This window comes from Eubalaena glacialis, chromosome 11 (genome assembly GCF_028564815.1).
Source record: "Eubalaena glacialis isolate mEubGla1 chromosome 11, mEubGla1.1.hap2.+ XY, whole genome shotgun sequence".
Taxonomy (NCBI): domain Eukaryota; kingdom Metazoa; phylum Chordata; class Mammalia; order Artiodactyla; family Balaenidae; genus Eubalaena; species Eubalaena glacialis.
Window position 1 is genome coordinate 108,653,599 of NC_083726.1, and position 20,597 is coordinate 108,674,195.

Here is a 20,597-nt window from a genome sequence, read left to right on the forward strand (position 1 = left end):
CATGCTGTACGAAGAAAGATCATTGAATTGACTACCAGAGAGCATTTTTAAAGCTAATTCTGTCCCTAACCAGCTATGTGACTTTAGAGCAATCACCTCATCTAGCTGGACTTCAATCTCCCTTTTTGTAAAATGAAAGAGTAGTATCAATTAGATATCCCCCAAAGGACTCTCTTAGGCTGACATTCCGTGTATATGATGCTTTAGACTGTGCCCTTGGAGAAAGGAAAAGGCTTGTCCTATAGTCTTTTCTCTTTTCACAAACGCACAGAGAGGTTAAACTTACTCTGAGTGACACGGTGAGTGTGTGATGGGTAAGAACCGGGTGAGGTCCCTCTGACTGGGCTTATCGCTCTACAGAGTCTGAAGGAATCTTCAGCAATTGTAAACTCTTGCCACCTTTTACACTGCAGTTACACAGGAAGTAGTAACAAGTAAGCAAAAGAGAGCTGACAAGGGCAACCCCTTCAGTAATTGTTCAGAGACCGCCCAAATAGAAAACACATGCTACTTCCCCTCCCCCTGACCAATTTGGCAATCAGAGTCCAAGTTCACAGGAGAGGGGCCGGGCCTCTCCAGACAGGAACTGGAGCTGGAGGCTTCCTCTGCTACTTGCTCAGAGAGAAGAACCTTAGGAATGCCATTCAGTGCCTCGGTTTCTGAGCTGTCTCACTTGGGGAAATCCAACCATCATAGCTCACGGTCACCACTGCAGGAATCCGGATGCAGGCCAAGTACAGCAGCACGAGGGACATGCTGGATGCTGATGGGGACACCACGATGAGCCTGCATTCTCGAGCCTCTACTGCAACCCAGCGGCCAGAGCCTGGCCACACAGGTACCCTGTCTCCCGTAGTCCAAATTGGCCAGACCCTTGAGAAATGCACAAGATGAGCCACCTCTCCTAGGAATGCACAAAGTGAAGGAAAGAGAGAAAATGTTTTCGTGATTTACAATAATGTGTAACGGTGCACTTTCTACAACTCGCCTGCCACATACATGAATGTGTGAAAAATTAAACGTATATGCATAGATGTTTTTCTAAGATTCTGTCTCTGGCAGAGTGGTTTGCAGTTGAGGGTGTGTTGCTTTTACCAAGCAGTTTCAGCACAGAGACGTGAGACTGTATCTACAATGAGTGCAATGTCCCTTCCCCTTCCTGCGTTCCCATGAAGGCCAGATCCAGTGCTGTTTTACTTACCAGCTGTGATCTGATCTGGAAATTTAGATTTATAAAGGCTACCTTTTTGCAGGTTTTGAACTCATGACTTTAGAGGGGGTTTTCCAAGCAGACACACCAACCCTGATATTTTGTTATAATAGTTCTGCATCTTGAAGTTGTGAGGTCTTGTGAGAGTCATGCCAACATTAAGTATTTGCTTTATCATCTATGAAGTGGCAGGGGATTAAATCAAATGCCTTCCAAGGTCCCTTCACCTTTGAAATCCTGACTTGTTGATGTAAATAGTGGCCCCAGATGCAATTACATCCCATCCCATTCCCTTTTGTTCTGTTGACTCCTAGAATATTATTGGATTAAATTATGAAAGTATTTAGTTTTAGTTACATCTTATGCTTCTATTTCAAATAATTCACCCTTTGACATAGTAATAATATATATCATTACTATGTAATGATATATATTACTACTATGTCCATTGAAGAGACAATTCACACACATAAAGAAGGATTTTATTTCCTAGGAAACTCAGCCAATCTAAGGCAGAAATGTGAGTTAAGTTCTAGTAAAAAGACATCAAACTGTAGTAGAGACAGGACTAGGTTCTAATACCAGGGGTGTCACTTACTGTGTGATATTGGACAAGTTACTTAAGTATCCTGCGGCCTCAGCTTCTTCATTTATAAAATGTTAATGATGGTAACCATGTATACAGTGCCTATTATGTGTCTGATATTGTTCTAAGCACTTATACATATTAATTCATATTAACTTGAACTAATGTTAAATAGAAGTAACAAAACCTCTCTTATCAGGTGGCTATAAGTACTAAGGTTGATAACTAGGTAATAAAAGTCCTTGGTACGGTGCAGACACATCAAAAATGTGAGTTCCTTTTCAATATTTCATTCCTTGAGAATTCTTAAAGTGATCTGTTTAAAATTTTTGTGTGGATCTGCATCAGAGAGAGATTCATGTAGTGCCTATATTTTCATATGTCGTAACTTTTTGACCATATCCAGATATTCTTCACCTTTTAAAATCTGGGCGCTCACTTTTTCACCGTTCTCTTCCTTTTCTCCTTTATCAAAAAACTTTTAGGTGTTCTTCCCTTTTCTTACTAAACGTTTCCATTCACATTCTATTCGTTGAATGACCCTCGACCTGAGACCCACTAATGTGGCTGCTTTTTACATTTTTATTTACTTATTAATTTTTACTAAACTATCTAGTAAGTTGTGAGGCGGTCCTGGGGATTTCCAGCCTCCTTGATGGGAAGCAAAGTGATAACATTGGGATGTCAGTTTCTGTAGCCACCGGATATGTGTAACAGGACATGGTATGTTTTCCTCCAACAAATCCTGTGAAGAGCCAGCTGTGGTTTCAAGTGGTTTGTGTACAACTTCATTTTCACCTTTGACTGGAGCTGGGAACTCTCCCAAGGCTTAGTGATCAGCATAATCAAGAACAGGGTGTACAGATAAGTTCCGCGGAGGTTGAGGGTGGAGAGGGGGGTGGAGCAGGATAAAGCACCAGCTGAAACATCTGGCAGCCTTTCTGTAAGAATGGAAATGGAAACAGCAAGAATAGGGGTTACAAAGAAGGATCTTGGAGGCAAACACCTGAAAATAGTTATCTTACCCTATGTGTCTGACATTTTGTTTCCATCTGGTGATAACGCAAGTGTTTAGAGGAATGTCACTCTAGAAGTCTAACTATCTGTTAGAAAAACAGATCTGACATCATTTTGCTGTTAAAAATAATAGCAACAACTACTCTGGGAATTTTTTGGCAATGCAGAAGATTCAGATTCAATGTAATATTGGGGCACAGCTATGACTAGAAAATTTTAATGTTTTCTTTAGAATTAATAAAAATAAATGATACACATTCACTTATTTTCTAGTTTTCAATTTTTCGATATAAAATTTATGTCTGTGTTAAAAAATGCCAAATCATTCAGAGGATAGAAAGTAAAAACGAAAGACAACACCCTCAGACCTCCTTTCCCTAAATTTATGCTTGGGGTCATGTTATGCCAGGCATGTCGCAAAGTACTGAGGATACAATGTCAAATATGACATGATCCCTGCATAAGAGGAAACTAATACAACTGTCTAATACAACTGTCAACTGAGCAGCAAGTGTGATACAGTGCCGTGACGGGGCATGAGCTTGGTATAAGGGAAAGCTTGGTCACTTCTGTCTGGTAGGGGTAGAGATCAGGAAAGGTTTGAGAGAGGGAGTGACCATTGAGTGGACTTGACTTTAAGATGTTCCCCAGGATATGGGAGCAGAAATGGGAGGTTTAAGTGGCTGCAGGCACTACAGGCAGGCAGACACATAAGAGGAGAGCCATGGCAATCTTATGTAACTGTTTTTCAGAGAATGTTAACAAATATGTTATGGCTGAGGGGCAGAGCTGGAGGGGGAAGGTTGACAAGAGGTAAGTCTGGAAAGTTACGGAAGACATTATGTCATACGGAGGTATTTTGATTCTATTCAGTAGCTGAAATGAGTAGGACTTAAACAGGGAATAACATGATCAATTTTGTGTTTTTAGAAGACCATCTAGGCTGCATGAGGAGTATGAAACTGGATGAGCTAATACCCAGATTTTGCACTAGTCTAAGGATGAGAGGAGAAGAACCTGAACTGAAGTGGTGTGGAAGTGAGGAGGAGGAATCAGATATAAAAGATATTGAGGAGGGAGAGTTTAAAGAATCGGTGACTGGTTACAAGGGGGAAGGCAAGGAGAGGGAGAGCATAGGTGGAGTAGGTTCCATCTGACGACACGTAGATGGTGCTACCATGAAGTGAGCTAGAAACTACAGGAGGAATGGGAAAGATGATGGATTCAGTTTAAGTTTGAGATGCTTGTAAGAGAAGGCACATGCAAGTGGAGTTGCCCTAAGGCACTTGTATATACAGCATGTGGGTCAGAGGTAAGGATTCTGAACTGCGTATACATGTGAGAATTGTTGGCATTTAGGTAGGAATTAAACTTTCTGAGTGAGATCACTGGGGAATGTAAAATGAAAATGAAAACAAAACAAGACAAAACACTGGAGAAGAGTGCCAAAGAGAGAATCTTAGGGAGTACAATTGAGGGGCAGGCTAAGAAAGAGACTCCAGTAGGAGCTGCTAAGGATGAGTGGTAAAGAGTGATGATGTGGAACAGGGGAGAGGAAGCCAAGAGACAATAACTTCAAGAGAAATGGACAAGTCAATGGTAATGAACAGTGAATTTTAAAAATAATAAACAGTCAATACGGCAGCGAGTACAAGTATGAGGAAGGCGAAAAACAGCTTACTGTTTTAGAAATAAGAAGGAATATAGATTATTATATAGCACAGGGAACTCTACTCAATACTCTGCAATGGCCTATATGGGAAAAGAATCTAAAAAAAGAGTGGATATATGTATATATATAACTGATTCACTTTGCTGTACACCTGAAACTAACACAACATTGTAAATCAACTGGACTCCAATAACAATTAAAAAAAGAAAAAAAGATTCATGGCATAAATCTCATCGAATTGATTCAACAAATCTTTAATTCATGCCTACTAAATATTTAGCATTACGGTAGCACTGGGGAGACTCTATTTTTAGGTGCTTGGAGAAGTGGAAGGAATAATCTGAATCACTAATTAGAAGAACATGTCATGCACTGCTATTGAACATATGTAGGAGGCCACAGAAGCAAAGAAGAGTGAATAAGTTACTGACCATGTTTAGTCATGTGGGTATTTTTGGTCAAGGTGACATTTGACCTAGTCTGTAAGTCTGAGTCTAAGTTTTCCAGGAAGAGCAACTCAGGCACTGGGTGACCTTTCCAGAGTGAGGAACCCACATGCAAAGGTAAAAGCACAGAGATAAGAACTAGCTTGGCACAGTGTATTCCTGGGTAAAAGAAGGAAGACGAGAGTACAGAGGGGGGAGATGAGGTATTGATTTTGGATTGGAATTTAGATCAGGATAAGATCATTTTGGGAAACGTCAGCAGAATCAAACAGGATGGCAAGGTAGACTGTTGGTCTGAGGAATGGGTAGTCCTCAAAGAAGGGGTGGATGAGGGGGTTTGGGGCAGCTGTGGCTAAAAAGTAGGATGAGAGTCTACCGTGGAGGGCCTTTTATAGCATGCTGAGGCACAATCTCTCCTTAAGGGAGAGAGTAAATTTAGTAAGCTCACCTTGGTGGTAGAGTGGAGAATGTATGATTTAAAATGACTATTACGAACATATTCACAATATAGAAGTGAAAAGTTGCAAGTGGTAAAATGCTAGTGTTTCTGTAATTCCATATGGAACTGCCATATACAGGCAAATATTAATGTGGGATTTGTTGGGAGGGCTGGAAAATGATTTTAAACAATCGCTCTGGGGACTTCCCTGGTGGCGCAGTGGTTAAGAATCCGCCTGCCAAAGCAGGGGACACGGGTTCGAGCCCTGGTCCGGGAAGATCCCACATGCCACGGAGCAGCTAAGCCCGTGCGCCACAACTGCTGAGCCTGCGCTCTAGAGCCCACGAGCCACAGCTAGTGAAGCCCGCACGCCTAGAGCCCGTGCTCTGCAAGAAAGAGAAGCCACCACAGTGAGTAGCCCCCGCTCGCCACAACTAGAGAAAGCCCGCAGGGAGCAATGAAGACCCAACGCAGCCAAAAATAAAATTAATTAATTAATTAATTTAAAAAAAACCCAAAAAACAATCAGCTCTGGAATGAGAGTGCTTGGATAGAACGTCTGGCTCCATCATTTACTAGCTCTGCAACCCAAAGCAAATTAAGCAGCTCCTGGGCACTGCAGTTTTCTTATCCAAATAAAGGTTGAAAATAGTGCCTTCTTGGCTGCTTCTGGTTTCCAGACAGCCCACTCTCATCCTTTCTTGGGAGTGTACTTTCCCTTTGCTTAATTTAAACTTAATTAAATTTAATTAAAGTAGCAGTTTACTACTTAAAACTGCTCTATGCCTCTCATCTGAATTCTTTCCCTGGAGAGGACAAGAACCAAGGAAATTGCTGTTCCACAGTGTCTTTCCCAGAGCAGACATTTTAAATTTTAACGAAGTTCAGCTTATCAACTATTTCTTTCATGGATCGTGCCATTGGTGTTGCATCTGGAAAATCATCACCAATACATACAATGGAATAAAACAGAATGGAAGCTTGCCATTTGTGACAACACGGGTAGCCCTTGTGGGCATTATGGAAGAATTGTCACCTGGGGAATGCCCATGAGTCTCAACCCCCCGAGTTAAACTAGTTCAAGGGCTTCCTGGTACAACAGCTGCTCTAAACCTTGGCTCTGCAAGGGGGGAGCAGTCACCACAGTGTCCGCTGCAATTCCAAACAAAAGCAGAGCGAAAAGAACATCAATTACCAGCAACAAAAACACCTCAAACTACCTGGCACTTTCATTATCCTGGGCAGCTTTATTCTCAGTAAATGTACCTTTGCTGGACTTTTCATTTATTAAAATGGCTTCCAAAGTTTCAAACAAAAAAAAAAATAGTGCCCTCGAATAATTATTGGGAGATTCAAATGAAATACTACAACATATATAACACACTCCGTAAGTACTATTATCAGTTGCTGTGTGTCCTTGGGTAAGGCAACTAAGCTCTCTAGGTCTCAGTTGCCTACCTATAACATTGGGATTATAATAGCATCTACCTCATAAGGTATTTGTAAAGATCGATGAGATAATTCATATACAGCATTTATCTCAGTAACTCAAGGAATGTTAGCAATTATCATTAATAGTAATGTTATTTTTGAATTATGTTTCAGAAACAAAACCCCTTGACTGGATGTACAATGGACTCATGTAAATTTTGCTCAAAAGGAGAAGGAAAAATACAATTGACTTTCTAATTGCTGTGAATTAGAAACTCGATATTCTAGAAATAGCTTATATGTTTTTAGAAGTATAGTCTGTTGAAATTATAGGAGAAGTAACACTCATTTACTTTAAGAATGAAAATAGCAAATATCTGAAATCGATTCCTAGGAGAAAGGAAACATGCATTTTCACGAACACTGAAAAATATGCTCAAACCACAGAACCTCCAACCTTTTCCCATGAGGTTTACTGTGTACCACATGCGAGGATTAAGGAAACAAAGTTGCTACAAAGACACTATTTAAAATTTAAAAATATATCCAAAAGTCAGATATATAATCAGCAATGTCTCATGATTGAAAAATGTTGTCAGTAATCTAAAGGATGAGGTAAGTCACTTCTGAAATATTATATACCTTGTCACCTGTTTAGCGCCATGTCCCTGTGAGGCTGGTTCATAGGAAGGATACCAACTGATGTGCTATGGTTCGCAGGGAAAGGTACAAACTGAGGTGCTAAGTGTGACAATTTAATTCTGGCTCTGCCACTAGTCTGCAATGTGGCTTTGTGCAAATTATTTAAATTCTTTGTGTCTTTTCAAGCTTTTAAGATCCTTTCTATTTCAGAGGCATATTAATAGCCTACATTTGGTAATGTTTGTTTCATTTCTTAGAAGGCCTGGGAGTGGAGGTGTACAAAGTGTTCCCTCTGATGCCTGATGAAGGGCAGCTGGTCAAGTATTGACAACTCTCTTCATCCACAAAGTTTCGCATAACTACAAAGGGATTTATATTCAAAACTTGACCTTAGCACTATAGCCTTTTATAGTATAGTTATAGTAAGAGGATACAGGAAAGGGGTGTTTTTTTCTATATATATCTTGTTATTCCTAGGGATCTTTGTATCATTCCTGGGCCTGTCCACACCTTTTTCTAAACATGCCTCGAGACAGCATAGGGGTTCTCTTCCAAAAACTAAAACCGCAAGAAAGCCAAGCCAAACTGAAGCACCTCCCAGGAAGCTTATTTTTTCTTATTTTAGGGTGGGAGTGGTCCCTAGAGAGAGACCTCATTATGATCCAGGCACTTGGAATAAAACTCAGGAATGGTAAACCCACAGTCAGAAAAGAAAATACCTAGAGGGAAATACAGCTTCAAAGAAAAGGAAAAATTAAAACTTGCAACACTATAGCCTTTCCATCATAGAAGCCTGGTTTCCTAGGAAATGGTCACACCTGCTGTAGAAACTACCTAAGGTTGTGTTTCTCTGGGTCTTTAGTTAAAACAGGAGGGATTGTGAATATTGAAACAAGGAGGGAAGGAGACGGGGAGCAAGGAAGAGGTAGAGAGAGGAGAGTCCGGGTAAAGACATTTCCAAATGATCAGGGAAAGATGACTCCTTAGAAGGGAACTTTTAAAACTTTGTTTCCTTTAGCAGAGATACACTACATTTCTTTCTTATTATGTCCTAGAGGCAGCCTTAGGAAGGATCATGTATTTATTCTTTGCATGGATATAATTATTATTAAATAATGTTCTAATCCCTAAATTCCATCCCCTCATTTCACAGTAAGGATTTAAGTCCACTCTTGTTGACCCTTTGGGCAGAAAATCAACATCTCCCTTGCCCCAAATATTATACAAGGAAAAGTGGGTTTCTGGAGGTATAAATGATTTGGTTGATTTACATAGTTCTTCTTCTTTACTTTCTTCTTATTTCTAATTTTGGCTGGGGAATTATTAATCATAAAAAAGGGGCAGGATCTTTTAAAATTTTATGCCTTTGAGATGTGTATTAATATGAATGGGTTTCAGCAGGAGGAGCCAAGTATATAACAGAGATATTTATACATACTAAACACAGTCATTCATTCAATTTTAATTGAACTTATTTCAACTGATGTTCTAGGTGCCAGAACTGATGTTCTAGTGACTAAACAGACAATAGTCTTTTCCAAGAAGGAGCTTATTTTCTCCTGGAGTAGGACAGACATAACCCCCCTTCCCTCAAATAAGTAAGATATAGAGTATATTTGATGGTAATAACAGATGATGGAGAAAATAAAGCTACCATGGTGGTGGGTCTACATATGTACTTGCCTCTGGAGTCTAGAAACATCCACCTGGTTAATTTTCTTGGGCTATATAGAACTTTAAAGAGACGTAGGGTTTTGGAGAGGATGTTTAGCTTAAGCTATATTCTGCTCTGTGATCTTATTCTTTTATGTTCTGTTGATTTGAGATATTCTGAAGGACAATGCCGTGAGAAGCTAGCAATTTCCAGAAAAATTTAGGCCAAATCAGATAAGCCAGCTAATTGAAGGAAATAGGGGAGAAAGCAAATCTCTATTATATCTGTTTATGATTCAGAATCTCACATAAATCAGTGTATAGAAAGCAGTTTGGCCAGGAGATGAATTTAGCTGAGCCGGCCCTGTGCTGACAGAAATATTGCTGAAAAGTCAATAGATTTTTTAAAAAAAATCAACCTGTAAAGTTTAATTTTAGATAACCTCACTAGGTTATTTTAGATGACCTCACTAGGTGATGGGCTTACTCTTGACCCAGCAGAGCCTCTGCAATCACCACAAGGCAAACCCGTGGGGTGTGGGCAAAGGAAGGATGCTGGCTACAGCTTTTTTTTCTTTTTTTCCTTAATAGGTACAAAGTTGAGATCACTTAGATCCATCCTTGAGAAACTGATGATCATGTTGCTTTTAGAATCTATTTTTGGAGCTATAAAATCAAATGAAGGAGCAAACAAAATCCTTACAAGAGAGAAACTTTTGACAAAGAAATCCCAAAAAGAAACAGTAAAACAATCATTTCTCATTACTGATAGGCAATTTGCTTTTTCGGAAGAACCATATGGGAGGGGGGCGTTTTGCAAAAAGTAACAACAAATTAATTCCGCCTCTTTGATGATGATGTGAAAAATTGTTCTCTGTGAAGGCATTTTCGTGGGAGTCTTTTACAACTCTCATTTTGACAGAAAGAAGGTTATACAAATAGCCGTATGGAGATGATGGTAATGCATAGAACTTGATTCAGTGCAAAGTAGGACGGGGTGGATGGGGAGGGTAGGAGTGGGTGGGGCTTGTGAAAGAATCTAGCCGTGATAAGTGAGGCTCGGCGTGGAGCCTTGTGACAGCGTTTCCCAGGACAGAGGGAATGTTATCTAGCCCCTGAATACTGTTGTCCTGAAAATTTTTGCTTCTTCCCGGAACCAACTCCTCTCACTAGCTTGCTGCTGACATAGATCCAAGAGGAAGAAAAAGTGTCTTTTCTTTTGTCCCCTGCAGAGCATCGGCGTCCCTCTTCAGCTTGGCGTCCAGTGGCCCTGATCCTGCTGACTCTGTGTTCGGTGCTGCTGATTAGCCTGGCAGCTCTGGGGCTTGTGTGTAAGTCTGCACTCTGACTTGGGGGAAGATCCTGGTTCCAAGGTTTGTCTGGGATGAGAAATACTTGTTATGATATTCTTTTTTTTTTTTTTTTTTACTTTGATTCTGCAGCCTGTGTATAAGTCCTTATTCTAATGCAACTCTGTAAATGATGTACCTTATTCTAATGCAACTCTGTAAATGATGAGCATAGTGGAAGAAACATTAAAATGCAACAATCACTTACCAGCTAGACTTTTACATTCTGAGATAAGAAGGTTTTTGTTGTTTGTTTATATATCAATATTTAACATCAGCAATTTTTAATGAATGCATACTTCAGCCCTCTTCCATTCCACAAAAGACGACAGCGGCAGTGGTTTTTGCTTTTAGCATTCATGGCTCAGTGGGCTAATCAGAGGAAAAGATTTCATTTATATCCCACCCCACTCAATATACGGAGAATAGACCAGGTCTTAATCGCTGTAATGTTTTTCAAAAAGTCCAGGAAGTTATAGAATCATTTTGCAAAGACTCATGAAAATCAAATAAGGAAGAATTCACGTATAAAGTCTTTATATTTCAAACTAGTAAGGACAGAGTAAAAAACTTAAAAAGGAAGTGAGTAAATGGGTTTCATCAGATGGGACCCTACAGCAATATGTCCTGAACAGTTGAAGAAGGTGGTTCAAGGTAAAAGATGACATAGAAAAGCAGGTTCAAATGTCAAAATTGGATTTTTATAGAAAATTTTAGAACTTGTTTGTAATCTTAAATTTTAAAATTCAAAAAAAAATGTATCTTAGCGTTTCTACCCTGGCTCCCAAATTTTTACTTCATTTTGATATAACTGTTGGTTTGCATACACCATTCTTTTTAGCAGTATAAAGCAACTCTCATGATTCATGAAGAATTTTTTTTACTTAGATTTAGAAACCTGGAGTTTAAAGCTAAGTGTTGAAATTTTTTAGCCAAGTGATGTTGAGAAGGTTACCTATTCTCACTGAGCCCAACTGCAAAGCTATAAAAATATAGAAACAATAACATGACTCTTTCAGTGACTGAATGGGATAACAATATATGGTACATTGTCAATACTCAATATAACGATCAATAGATAAATGGATTTATGATTTTAGGTTGAGTAATGGTTTGACAGTGTACACAGAAAGATTTATTGAGCAGTAAATATGGTTAAGGAATTTATCCCTGAAGTCAGGAATTGTCATTATGACTCCATATTTTCAGATAGGGAAACAGAAATTAATTTGCCCAAGGCAATACAATTTATTATGTACTGTATAGTCCAAACCTGAGTGTAGGCAATGCGCCCAGAGCCTGGGATCTTAAATAACATACTGTTGTTGTCTTCCCCAGATGTAGAAAATAGAAATAGAAATAGAAGTGAAGCCTATAAGGTGTCCAGTCTGACTTGGTAACTTGGGTTAGTTTTTCAGTTCTACCAGCTCTCCAACACTCAGCAAGAAAACATTTCTCAAAAGGAAGAAAGGCTGGGGAATCTCTCCCGACAGCTGCAATCTCTCCAAACTCAGAAAAGGAAGCTTGCAGAAACTCTGCATCACGTGGCTGAAAAACTCTGTCGTGAGCTCTATAACAAAACTGGAGGTGAGTCCTGTTCCTTGAGCTCCCCTCTGCCCTCAGGATATCTGTCCGTATAGGGCTGATTCTCCCATCAGTGTACCTGGGAACCATATATTATTCAACTAGTTGTCTGGCAAACGTAATAAAGAGTTTGGACATCCAGATCATCCCCAGTTATTGGGATCATGTAGTTCAGCTGTGTCTGTTTTACAGAACGTGAAGGGATTCAGCAAATTCAGACATTTAGAATAATAAATACAATTAACTTCAATTAACCAAAATAACACTACAAGTAAATAAAATACAGGTTTTTTTCTCAATTGACCTTGGCACATAAATACCTAAGAGTAGGATACATTTCATAATGTTTTCACAAATCCTTCCTCATTAAGAAGTTAATGAACTCATAACTATAGTTCCTGGATTTTAAGAATCATATAGGAATCGAGTTAAAAAGACAGATAAATGGAATCAAGCTCTAGTTATTTTAATGTAGTATGACTTGTCTGGGTACCAAAAATCTGCATTTTATTAAGTACCACCTATGATGACAATGCCAATGTTGGATGAACTGTGCTTTGGTAAATACTACTGGACAAGCCTAGAAGCATCACCTTAGTTCTTTGTCTTCTATCCTTCTGGGTTTCATAACACCCAGCTCTATTCAAGTCTGTCTTCTTTTCTGTTCTCCTTATTATGCGTGCATAGGAAGCCAGACACATTTCCAAGTCTCCGATTTTTCTTTCGTGGACTCTACAGTAAGATGAAGTCTCCTAGTCTTCCACACACAGACTGGTTTCCACACTAACCAGACAGCCTGATTTCATTGTTACCCAGTAAATAACATCAACACGCACACTTCCACTTCTCTAAGTGATTCTTTCCTACACGACTAATGATCTCAGTGGTCATAATTTTATTTATTTTCTTTATTCTTCTTTAACTTTATTGAGGAATAATTGACAAATATAATGATATATATTTAAAGTATACTACATGATGAGTTGATATACACATACATTATGCAGTGATTATCAAGATCAAGATAATTAACACACCTACCAGATTATTCATGGCATTAAGGGACATTGTAAGGGGTTTGACTTCTATTTTGAGCAAAAGAAAGATTCATTTCAGGACCCCGAGCAGGAGAAATACATGTCTGACATGAGTTTTTAAAGGCTCATTCTACAAATATGTTGAAAATAGACTGGGAGAGGGTAGGAAGGATAGAAACAGAGAAATCACATGAGAGATGACTATTGCAATAATCCAGGAAAGAGGGAATGGTTCCTCAAGCTAGGATATTATTGGTGGAGATGAATGCATGATGGAATAAAGTGGGGTGTGAGAGAGATAAAGGAGTCAAAGATAACTCCAGAGTTCTGGGGCAAAGCAACTAGAAGCATAAAGATGTGATCAAGTGAAATGGGGAAGAATGCTGTAGTCATGAGGGGGGAGGTTAGGAACCAGGGATGCTGTTTTGAGCATGTTGACTTTGAAATATCCCTTAGATGTGTGTGGTGATATGAGTAGGCAGTTTGATATATAAGGAAAAAGGTCTGGGCCAGAGATATAACCCGACTTTCAAAGCAAATCTCCCAAATTATTGATTTATTTAAAACCTCATTTTACCTTATGAAATATTTTAAACAGTCAGAAAAATACGAACAATAATGTAATATCCATTTGTGTATTGACCACTCAGATTTTCACATGTTAACATTTTGACACTGGATTGCTTTTAAAATAAAGACATTTTTGTGGAATCATTGAGTTCCCATCTCACCATACACTGACAAGGGATGTGGATACAGGTGCCCAACTCTCAAAGGCCCAAGGCCATGTATCCACATAGGTGATAAGACCATGGTTCTCAGGGCCTAGTTCCTGTATTTACAATCACGACGCACTCAGTCCATCTTACCCTTGACTTGTGCACTTATTTCTCTGACTTTGATGACCATTTCAATTTCTGACACATGGAGATTTACCATTTTAACTCATGCTTGGCTTAGTATTGTATTTATGTGATTTTTTTCTAAAATTTTATTCACTTATGCTTTGAATGAAAAAATAATCCAGATCTTATTGATATATATTTCATTAAAAAATCCTTTTACTACTATATAAGTGGATTTTGAGGAAGAAAATTATAGAAACTTCAATGGTTTCCCAAATCCAATGCATATTGAGTTTTTGAACAGATGAAAAGTTCTTTATGAAATTGAATATCCTCTCTGTATGCTGAATTACACGGGGCAAGGAACACTGAAGTTCCAATCATTCATTACTAGATTCCATTGTCCATAAAAGCAGGTAGTGTCTATTTTAATTCCCATTGTATACCCAATTATAATTCCTGGCATATAGTGGGTGTTCAGTAGATATTTGTAATTATCATTGGGCAATTAAATATCTAACAGCGAGGGAATCAGTTCTTTCTTGCATCATCAAATATTATGTAATTTCAAGAGAACAAAAACAATGGACCTGGGTAGAAAATAACATTAAATTTGGTTTCTTTTCAAGAACACAGATGCAGCCCTTGCCCAGAAAAATGGAAGTGGCATGCGGACAAATGCTACCAATTCTATAAAGAAAGCAAGAGTTGGCAGGGTTGTGAATATTTCTGCATTGCTGAGAACTCGACCATGCTGAAGATAAATACACAGGAAGTACTGGTAAGGTCCTGAGGCTTGGTCAGTGTTTGAAGTACTCTCAGAAAGAAATCTTTAAAAGATTCTAAGGAGTCAAAGCCCACAGACTCTCCTGTTTTTTGCAATCAAGGCCTAAGTCTTATTCCTATTGCTTTGAATGATCCCCTGAGGTCATCATTTGTGGAATGATCTCCACAAGTATCCACACCTTAGAAACATGAGAGAAAGACCTTCAAGTTCCCCATCAGTCAGGAATCAAATGAAGAAGGTCTTAATTTCTTAACCTCTTTTGGTTTGGGTAGGAAGGGAACAATATTGATGCCACGTCAGAGACACGAATGTAGCACTTCCTGTCTTTCCATGTGAAAGTGACGAAACTTTTGATTGAAAAACATTTAATTAAATCATTGCCATAATCTGCAAATAAATATCTAGCCTTCCAGAAGTTTACACCCTAACATAGACTGGTCAAGGCAAATATGAAAATGAAATTGGCATATATTGAGTAAGTACATGCAATTAAAGTTCACTATTAAAGTGGCGTGATTGTTCCCTTTTCTCTTACATTTATTATTGCCTTTGGATTTTTTTTTTTTAAACATCTTTATTGGAGTATAATTGCTTTACAATGGTGTGTTAGTTTCTGCTTTATAACAAAGTGAATCAGTTATACATATACATATATCCCCATATCTCCTCCCTCTTGGGTCTCCCTCCCACCCTCCCTTTCCCACCCCTCTAGGTGGTCACAAAGCACCGAGCTGATCTCCCTGTGCTATGCGGCTGCTTCCCACTAGCTATCCACTTTCCACTTGGTAGTATATATAAGTCCATGCCACTCTCTCACTTCGTCCCAGTTTACCTTTCCCCCTCCCCGTGTCCTCAAGTCCATTCTCTACATCTGCATCTTTATTCCTGTCCTGCCCCTAGGTTCTTCAGAACCTTTTTTTTTTTTTTTTTAAGATTTCATATATATGTTAGCACACGGTATTTGTTTTTCTCTTTCTGACTTACTTCACTCTGTATGACAGACTCTAGGTCCATCCACCTCACTACAAATAGTTCAATTTCGTTTCTTTTTATGGCTGAGTAATATTCCATGGTATATATGTGCCACATCTTCTTTACCATTCATCTGTCGATGGACACTTAGGTAGCTTCCACGTCCTGGCTATTGTAAATAGTGCTGCAATGAACATTGTGGTACATGACTCTTTTTGAATTATGGTTTTCTCAGGGTATATGCCCAGTAGTGGCATTGCTGGGTCGTATGGTAGTTCTATTTTTAGTTTTTTAAGGAACCTCCAAACTGTTCTCCATAGTGGCTGTATCTATAGACTTTGGATTTAATTCCTCAAGCGGTATGACCATTATTTATTTATCATTGTTTTAGCAGAGGTCTTGGCACAGAGTAGTTTATCAACAAAGAGTTATTTAATTGAAATTAATACCCTGCTAACTGTGCAAACTCTTAACATCTTTCTAGTTACATCTTAATTCCTATCCACTTCCTGAAATCTGTGATGAATGAAACTCTGCAATCTCTCTCAAACCTCTAAAATAATCTTTTTCATCCTTTCTTTTTTTTTTTAACATCTTTATTGGAGTATAATTGCTTTACAATGGTGTGTTAGTCCTGCTGTATAACAAAGTGAATCAGCTATACATATACCTATATCCCCATATCTCCTCCCTCTTGCGTCTCCCTCCCACCCTCCTTATCCCACCCCTCCAGGTGGCTCTTGATGGCTCAATTTAGGCAGAAAAAGAGGCGATTTATTTGACTAAGCCAATGTATCCTGGCATAAAACCTCCTAATTTTTTTTATTCTCTGTTTCCTCCACCTCCAGCACAAACTGAGGATTCAGATATACCGCTGAAGTATACTAGATGCAGTGGTTAGAAGTATTATTATGAAAGTTACGTAGTAATTTTATCTCATGCACTTCATGTATTTGCATATATTTAAGTCACTTTCATATGATTTATTTATAGAACTTTTAGTGTGAAGGGGCCACCATTCAGTTGGAAACAATATTTTCAACTACAGTTTCTTTGATATGCCTATTCTGTAACTATCGCTTAGTGATAGTTTCATTTATATTTCCAATAATCTTTTATTGAACCAATATGTGCCATTAATTATCCGAGGGATTGAGGATGTGAAAATGAACAAAACAAAGTATATGTCCTTAAGGAACTCATAGTATCGTGGAAAAGGAAGGTATAACAATGGATAATGATAAAAGATTTAGATAATTTCTGTGTTAAAGAGTGAGATGATATAGAAGGAAATAAATAACTTTAAACATTTTTCAATGTGGATAGTAGAAAAGGAATTACATATATGTAAATACACAAAAATGTATATGCATATATATGAAACATTTCTCTTTTTTCCCATCTTAGTCTGAGACATAAATCAGCCTTATAAATTTTTCTTTTACCCCTCTTTGCATTAAAGTATATTCATTATTCTTTTCTCGTTCCTGGTCAGTCCTTTTCACATGTATTCATGAAGATTACTTCCCATTCCTGCACTTTTCCTTCCAGATTCTTCCAGTTTCCAGAATCACTCCACATCTCTACATCCCATATTTTTTATATCAATCTTGTTTAATCCTGTGACTTGAAAATAATGGGTCATTTATAAATCTTGGTTGATGTGATTCTTGGTTTTGGAACATCAGCAGATAGTCTATGCTTATTAAGACAAAATAATTCTTTAACTTGGACAAATTAACTGACCTCAGCATGGACACTCTTTTTCTTAAATGTACTATCATCTATGTGGGCAAGACTCATGTGCTGTTCTCATATTAAAAGTGAGGGCCAGCCCTACACATCTCTGTATGTATATAACAATTCTAAAGCTAAAGGTTTTCTTGTGTGCCTTTCACAGGAGTTTGCCATGACTCAGAGCTACTCTGAGTTTTTCTACTCTTATTGGACAGGGCTATCCCGCAACGGCAACGGCAAGGCCTGGCTGTGGATGGACGGAGCCCCTTACTCTCATGAACTGTAAGCCTTCAGCACATTTCATGGGAAACGCATTTAATAGAGAGCTTTTGCTTGAGTGACAAGAGTCCAACCATTTGGTTCAACAAGCGAGAACATCTGCTTTGTATGGATACTGTGTTTGTAGGAGGACTTCCAAAGGTGTATAAAACATAGTACTTACTCTCAGAATGGCTCATAACCCAGTGAGAGAGACAGACCGGGATTCTCTGAGAGAGAGGGAGAGAGAGGGAGGGAGAGAGAGGGCTCTGTTATGGGTGAATAAACTGAAGCCCAGGTTGTAATGGGTGACCTGCCTAAGATCGCACAACTCTACAACTTGTCAATACCCAGAGACAGTATAAGACCTCAGATTTCTTGGCTTTCTGTACAGTGAAATGGGGAGCACATCTTTCAAAATACAGTCTCTGAGAATAGATTTACTCACAATATAAACAGTAATATTATCAAAAATTAGTTTTACTTATATGAGCATTTAGATAGGAATGTGTATGGTATATTGTTTGAGATCGGTAAGCGTAATATCTATATCAAAATATATTACAGTTTAAAGCCTTGTTTAAGCAGACACCTTTCTATATACCTATATAGGATTTATTTTTCCAGGAGATAGTACATATTCAATGTGATTATTTTTTACAGTTAAATAAACTGAGTCACAGAGAAGGTAGATAATTTTTCAGGTGGCAGTAAAATCGAATGATAAATTGGATCATAACGTGTATTTTAATTTTAGTTAGAAATAGTTTTTGTTGTTTTGGGTGACCTGATGCTTCTAAGAATGCGTATGGAAACTGAGGAAAGAGTCTGGTGACCCCATCTTTCCAGTAAACTCATTATGGGTGTCTATTCTATAATTTTATCACGCTTAGGACGCTCTCTGTGTACTTTTGTATTTTACAAGTAAACTATGATAAAATGAACTTTTTTTTCTTTTTTGAGGTTTGAGATTATAGTAGATTTCACCAGCCTAAGAAGTAGGGACTGTGTGACCATCCTCAATGGAAAGGCTTTCTCCAAGGACTGCAAAGAGTTGAGGCGATGTGCATGTGAAAGAGCTGCGGCCACGGTGAAGCTACAGAGGCTCCATGAGCCTCTCTGAGCCGGACGTGGAGGCCAATGGTTCTCCAGCTACAACTGCAACTGCAGGCTCCCTTCAGAGAAGTGGAAGATTCTGCTCTGCAGAACAAAAGTCAAGCTCTTTATGTGCGCCTGGCCTAGTGTGGTTTCCGTTCCTTTTCCTTCCATTTAATCCCTGTTTATACCTTCCAGGTACTGAAGATTTGATAATAATAAATGTAAATAATGGAAAGTGTTGGTGGTTTTAGAATGGACTTGTGATTTGGGGAAAAATTCGGCGTAAAGACGCTCTTCAAAATGTGAGAGCAATCGGTGTTGTGGTTGTGTGTGCCTTATTGAGCGTTTGTGGGGACTCTACAAGAGTACTGATTATTTCATTATTTGAGAAAAATAAGAAGTCTTGGAGAGGCATGCTGTCTTCAAGAGGATGGTTTTAACATTTTAAATTTTAAATCTTTTGAGGCACGTTTATATCATCAATGTGTGGCTTAAAGATGAGTCGACCGAATTGTGATAGGGTGAGTTATCCAATCAGGTCATGGCAAGTGAAAGAGACACTGTGACATCTGCATACACAGCTGGCTTCTGTGCAGGTGCCCCTAGCTCAGGACAATATGCACGCACATAACAGAAATCATTGCAAATAACCCCATCACAACCACTGACTTCATCGATTTAGAGATAAATCAATTTTAGGGGTTTAACACTAGAAAGGATAATCTATTATCATTCTTTGCTTTCAACAGTGGAAACTGGGATGCTTCAGTTTTATTTTCAGTAAACATCTATCTCATGGTGAAATGACATTGAATTAGCAAATACATGATAAAGGGGAGATGTTTGTATTTATTACTGTAAGACTGTGTCACTTATCAATCGTTGCTTGTAGATTTCTTCCTTAAGAATTTTCCCTTCAATTTTCTGTTAATTAGTTAGGAAATTTCTTCAGCATTGAACAAATTTTGCATCGATTTATTGTGTCCTGCAAAAAGAACTGCATTTGTGGCCATAAAATGAAGTTTTAGATCCCGTATTGTAATTTATTATCTGGCAAATCCCTTTACTTCACAAAACTTATTTCATCAAGTATAAAGTAGACATATTTACAGTTTCCCCAGGGTGTTATTGTTGGCTGAAATGAAGTACATGTGGAATTAGTTTCATAATCTACATTGCAATGTAAAATGTAAGGGATATTAAAAATATGTAGAAAAGCAGAGGAGGGATTTAGTTTTTAAAAGTAGGGAAGCGAAAGCAAGCATAAACAACCTTCTTCAGAGACCTATATTCGTGAACAAATTATAGAGAGGCCCCTACACTGGGGGCCTGTGGATATTACTAAATATTTTCCATGACGGGTGCAGATATTTAATGAACGTGGTTGATATAATAAGCACATAACGAGAGACATGGATTAGACCTTTAGTCAAGCAATTAAGTGTTATTTAAGCCTTGTTACTGCAGAAAGAAAATATGGTTAATCTGAGAAAGTCAAATGATTTTGTGAACTAAGTAAAATTGAGGTGGCACACATTCAGTTTTGACCCCTGGTATCTTACATGACTGCAGACTAGTTCAGGGCTGGATGACGGGTGTCTCTTTAAATGTCATTGCTTTAACAAGTCTAGCTGCCTGGTTAGTGGGTGATGATTAGTGTTTTCTCTCCAGATCTGCAGCCTAAGGGAAAGTGTCGCTTTAGATGGTGAGGAAGGAAAAATAACAGCATGTATCTGACGTTTGTTATTCTTGAGCTGATTCCTCTCCATCTTTGCCCTCAGCCTCCTCATCTACCTAATAAAATCCACAGTACTGATCACGACATGAGCAAATA

At 38.4% G+C, this 20,597-nt stretch overlaps 1 protein-coding gene across 1 annotated transcript; it reads left to right on the forward strand.

The window, feature by feature from the left end:
- The first annotated feature begins 564 nt into the window (after nt 1-564).
- On the forward strand, nt 565-19,002 carry LOC133100659 (C-type lectin domain family 1 member A). Its single transcript, XM_061205004.1, has 6 exons — nt 565-838; nt 10,329-10,427; nt 11,856-12,032; nt 14,541-14,692; nt 17,571-17,689; nt 18,629-19,002. Exons 1-6 carry the CDS (start codon nt 724-726, stop codon nt 18,786-18,788), a joined length of 822 nt encoding a protein of 273 aa, XP_061060987.1. The 5' UTR covers nt 565-723; the 3' UTR covers nt 18,789-19,002.
- Nucleotides 19,003-20,597: the final 1,595 nt, after the last annotated feature.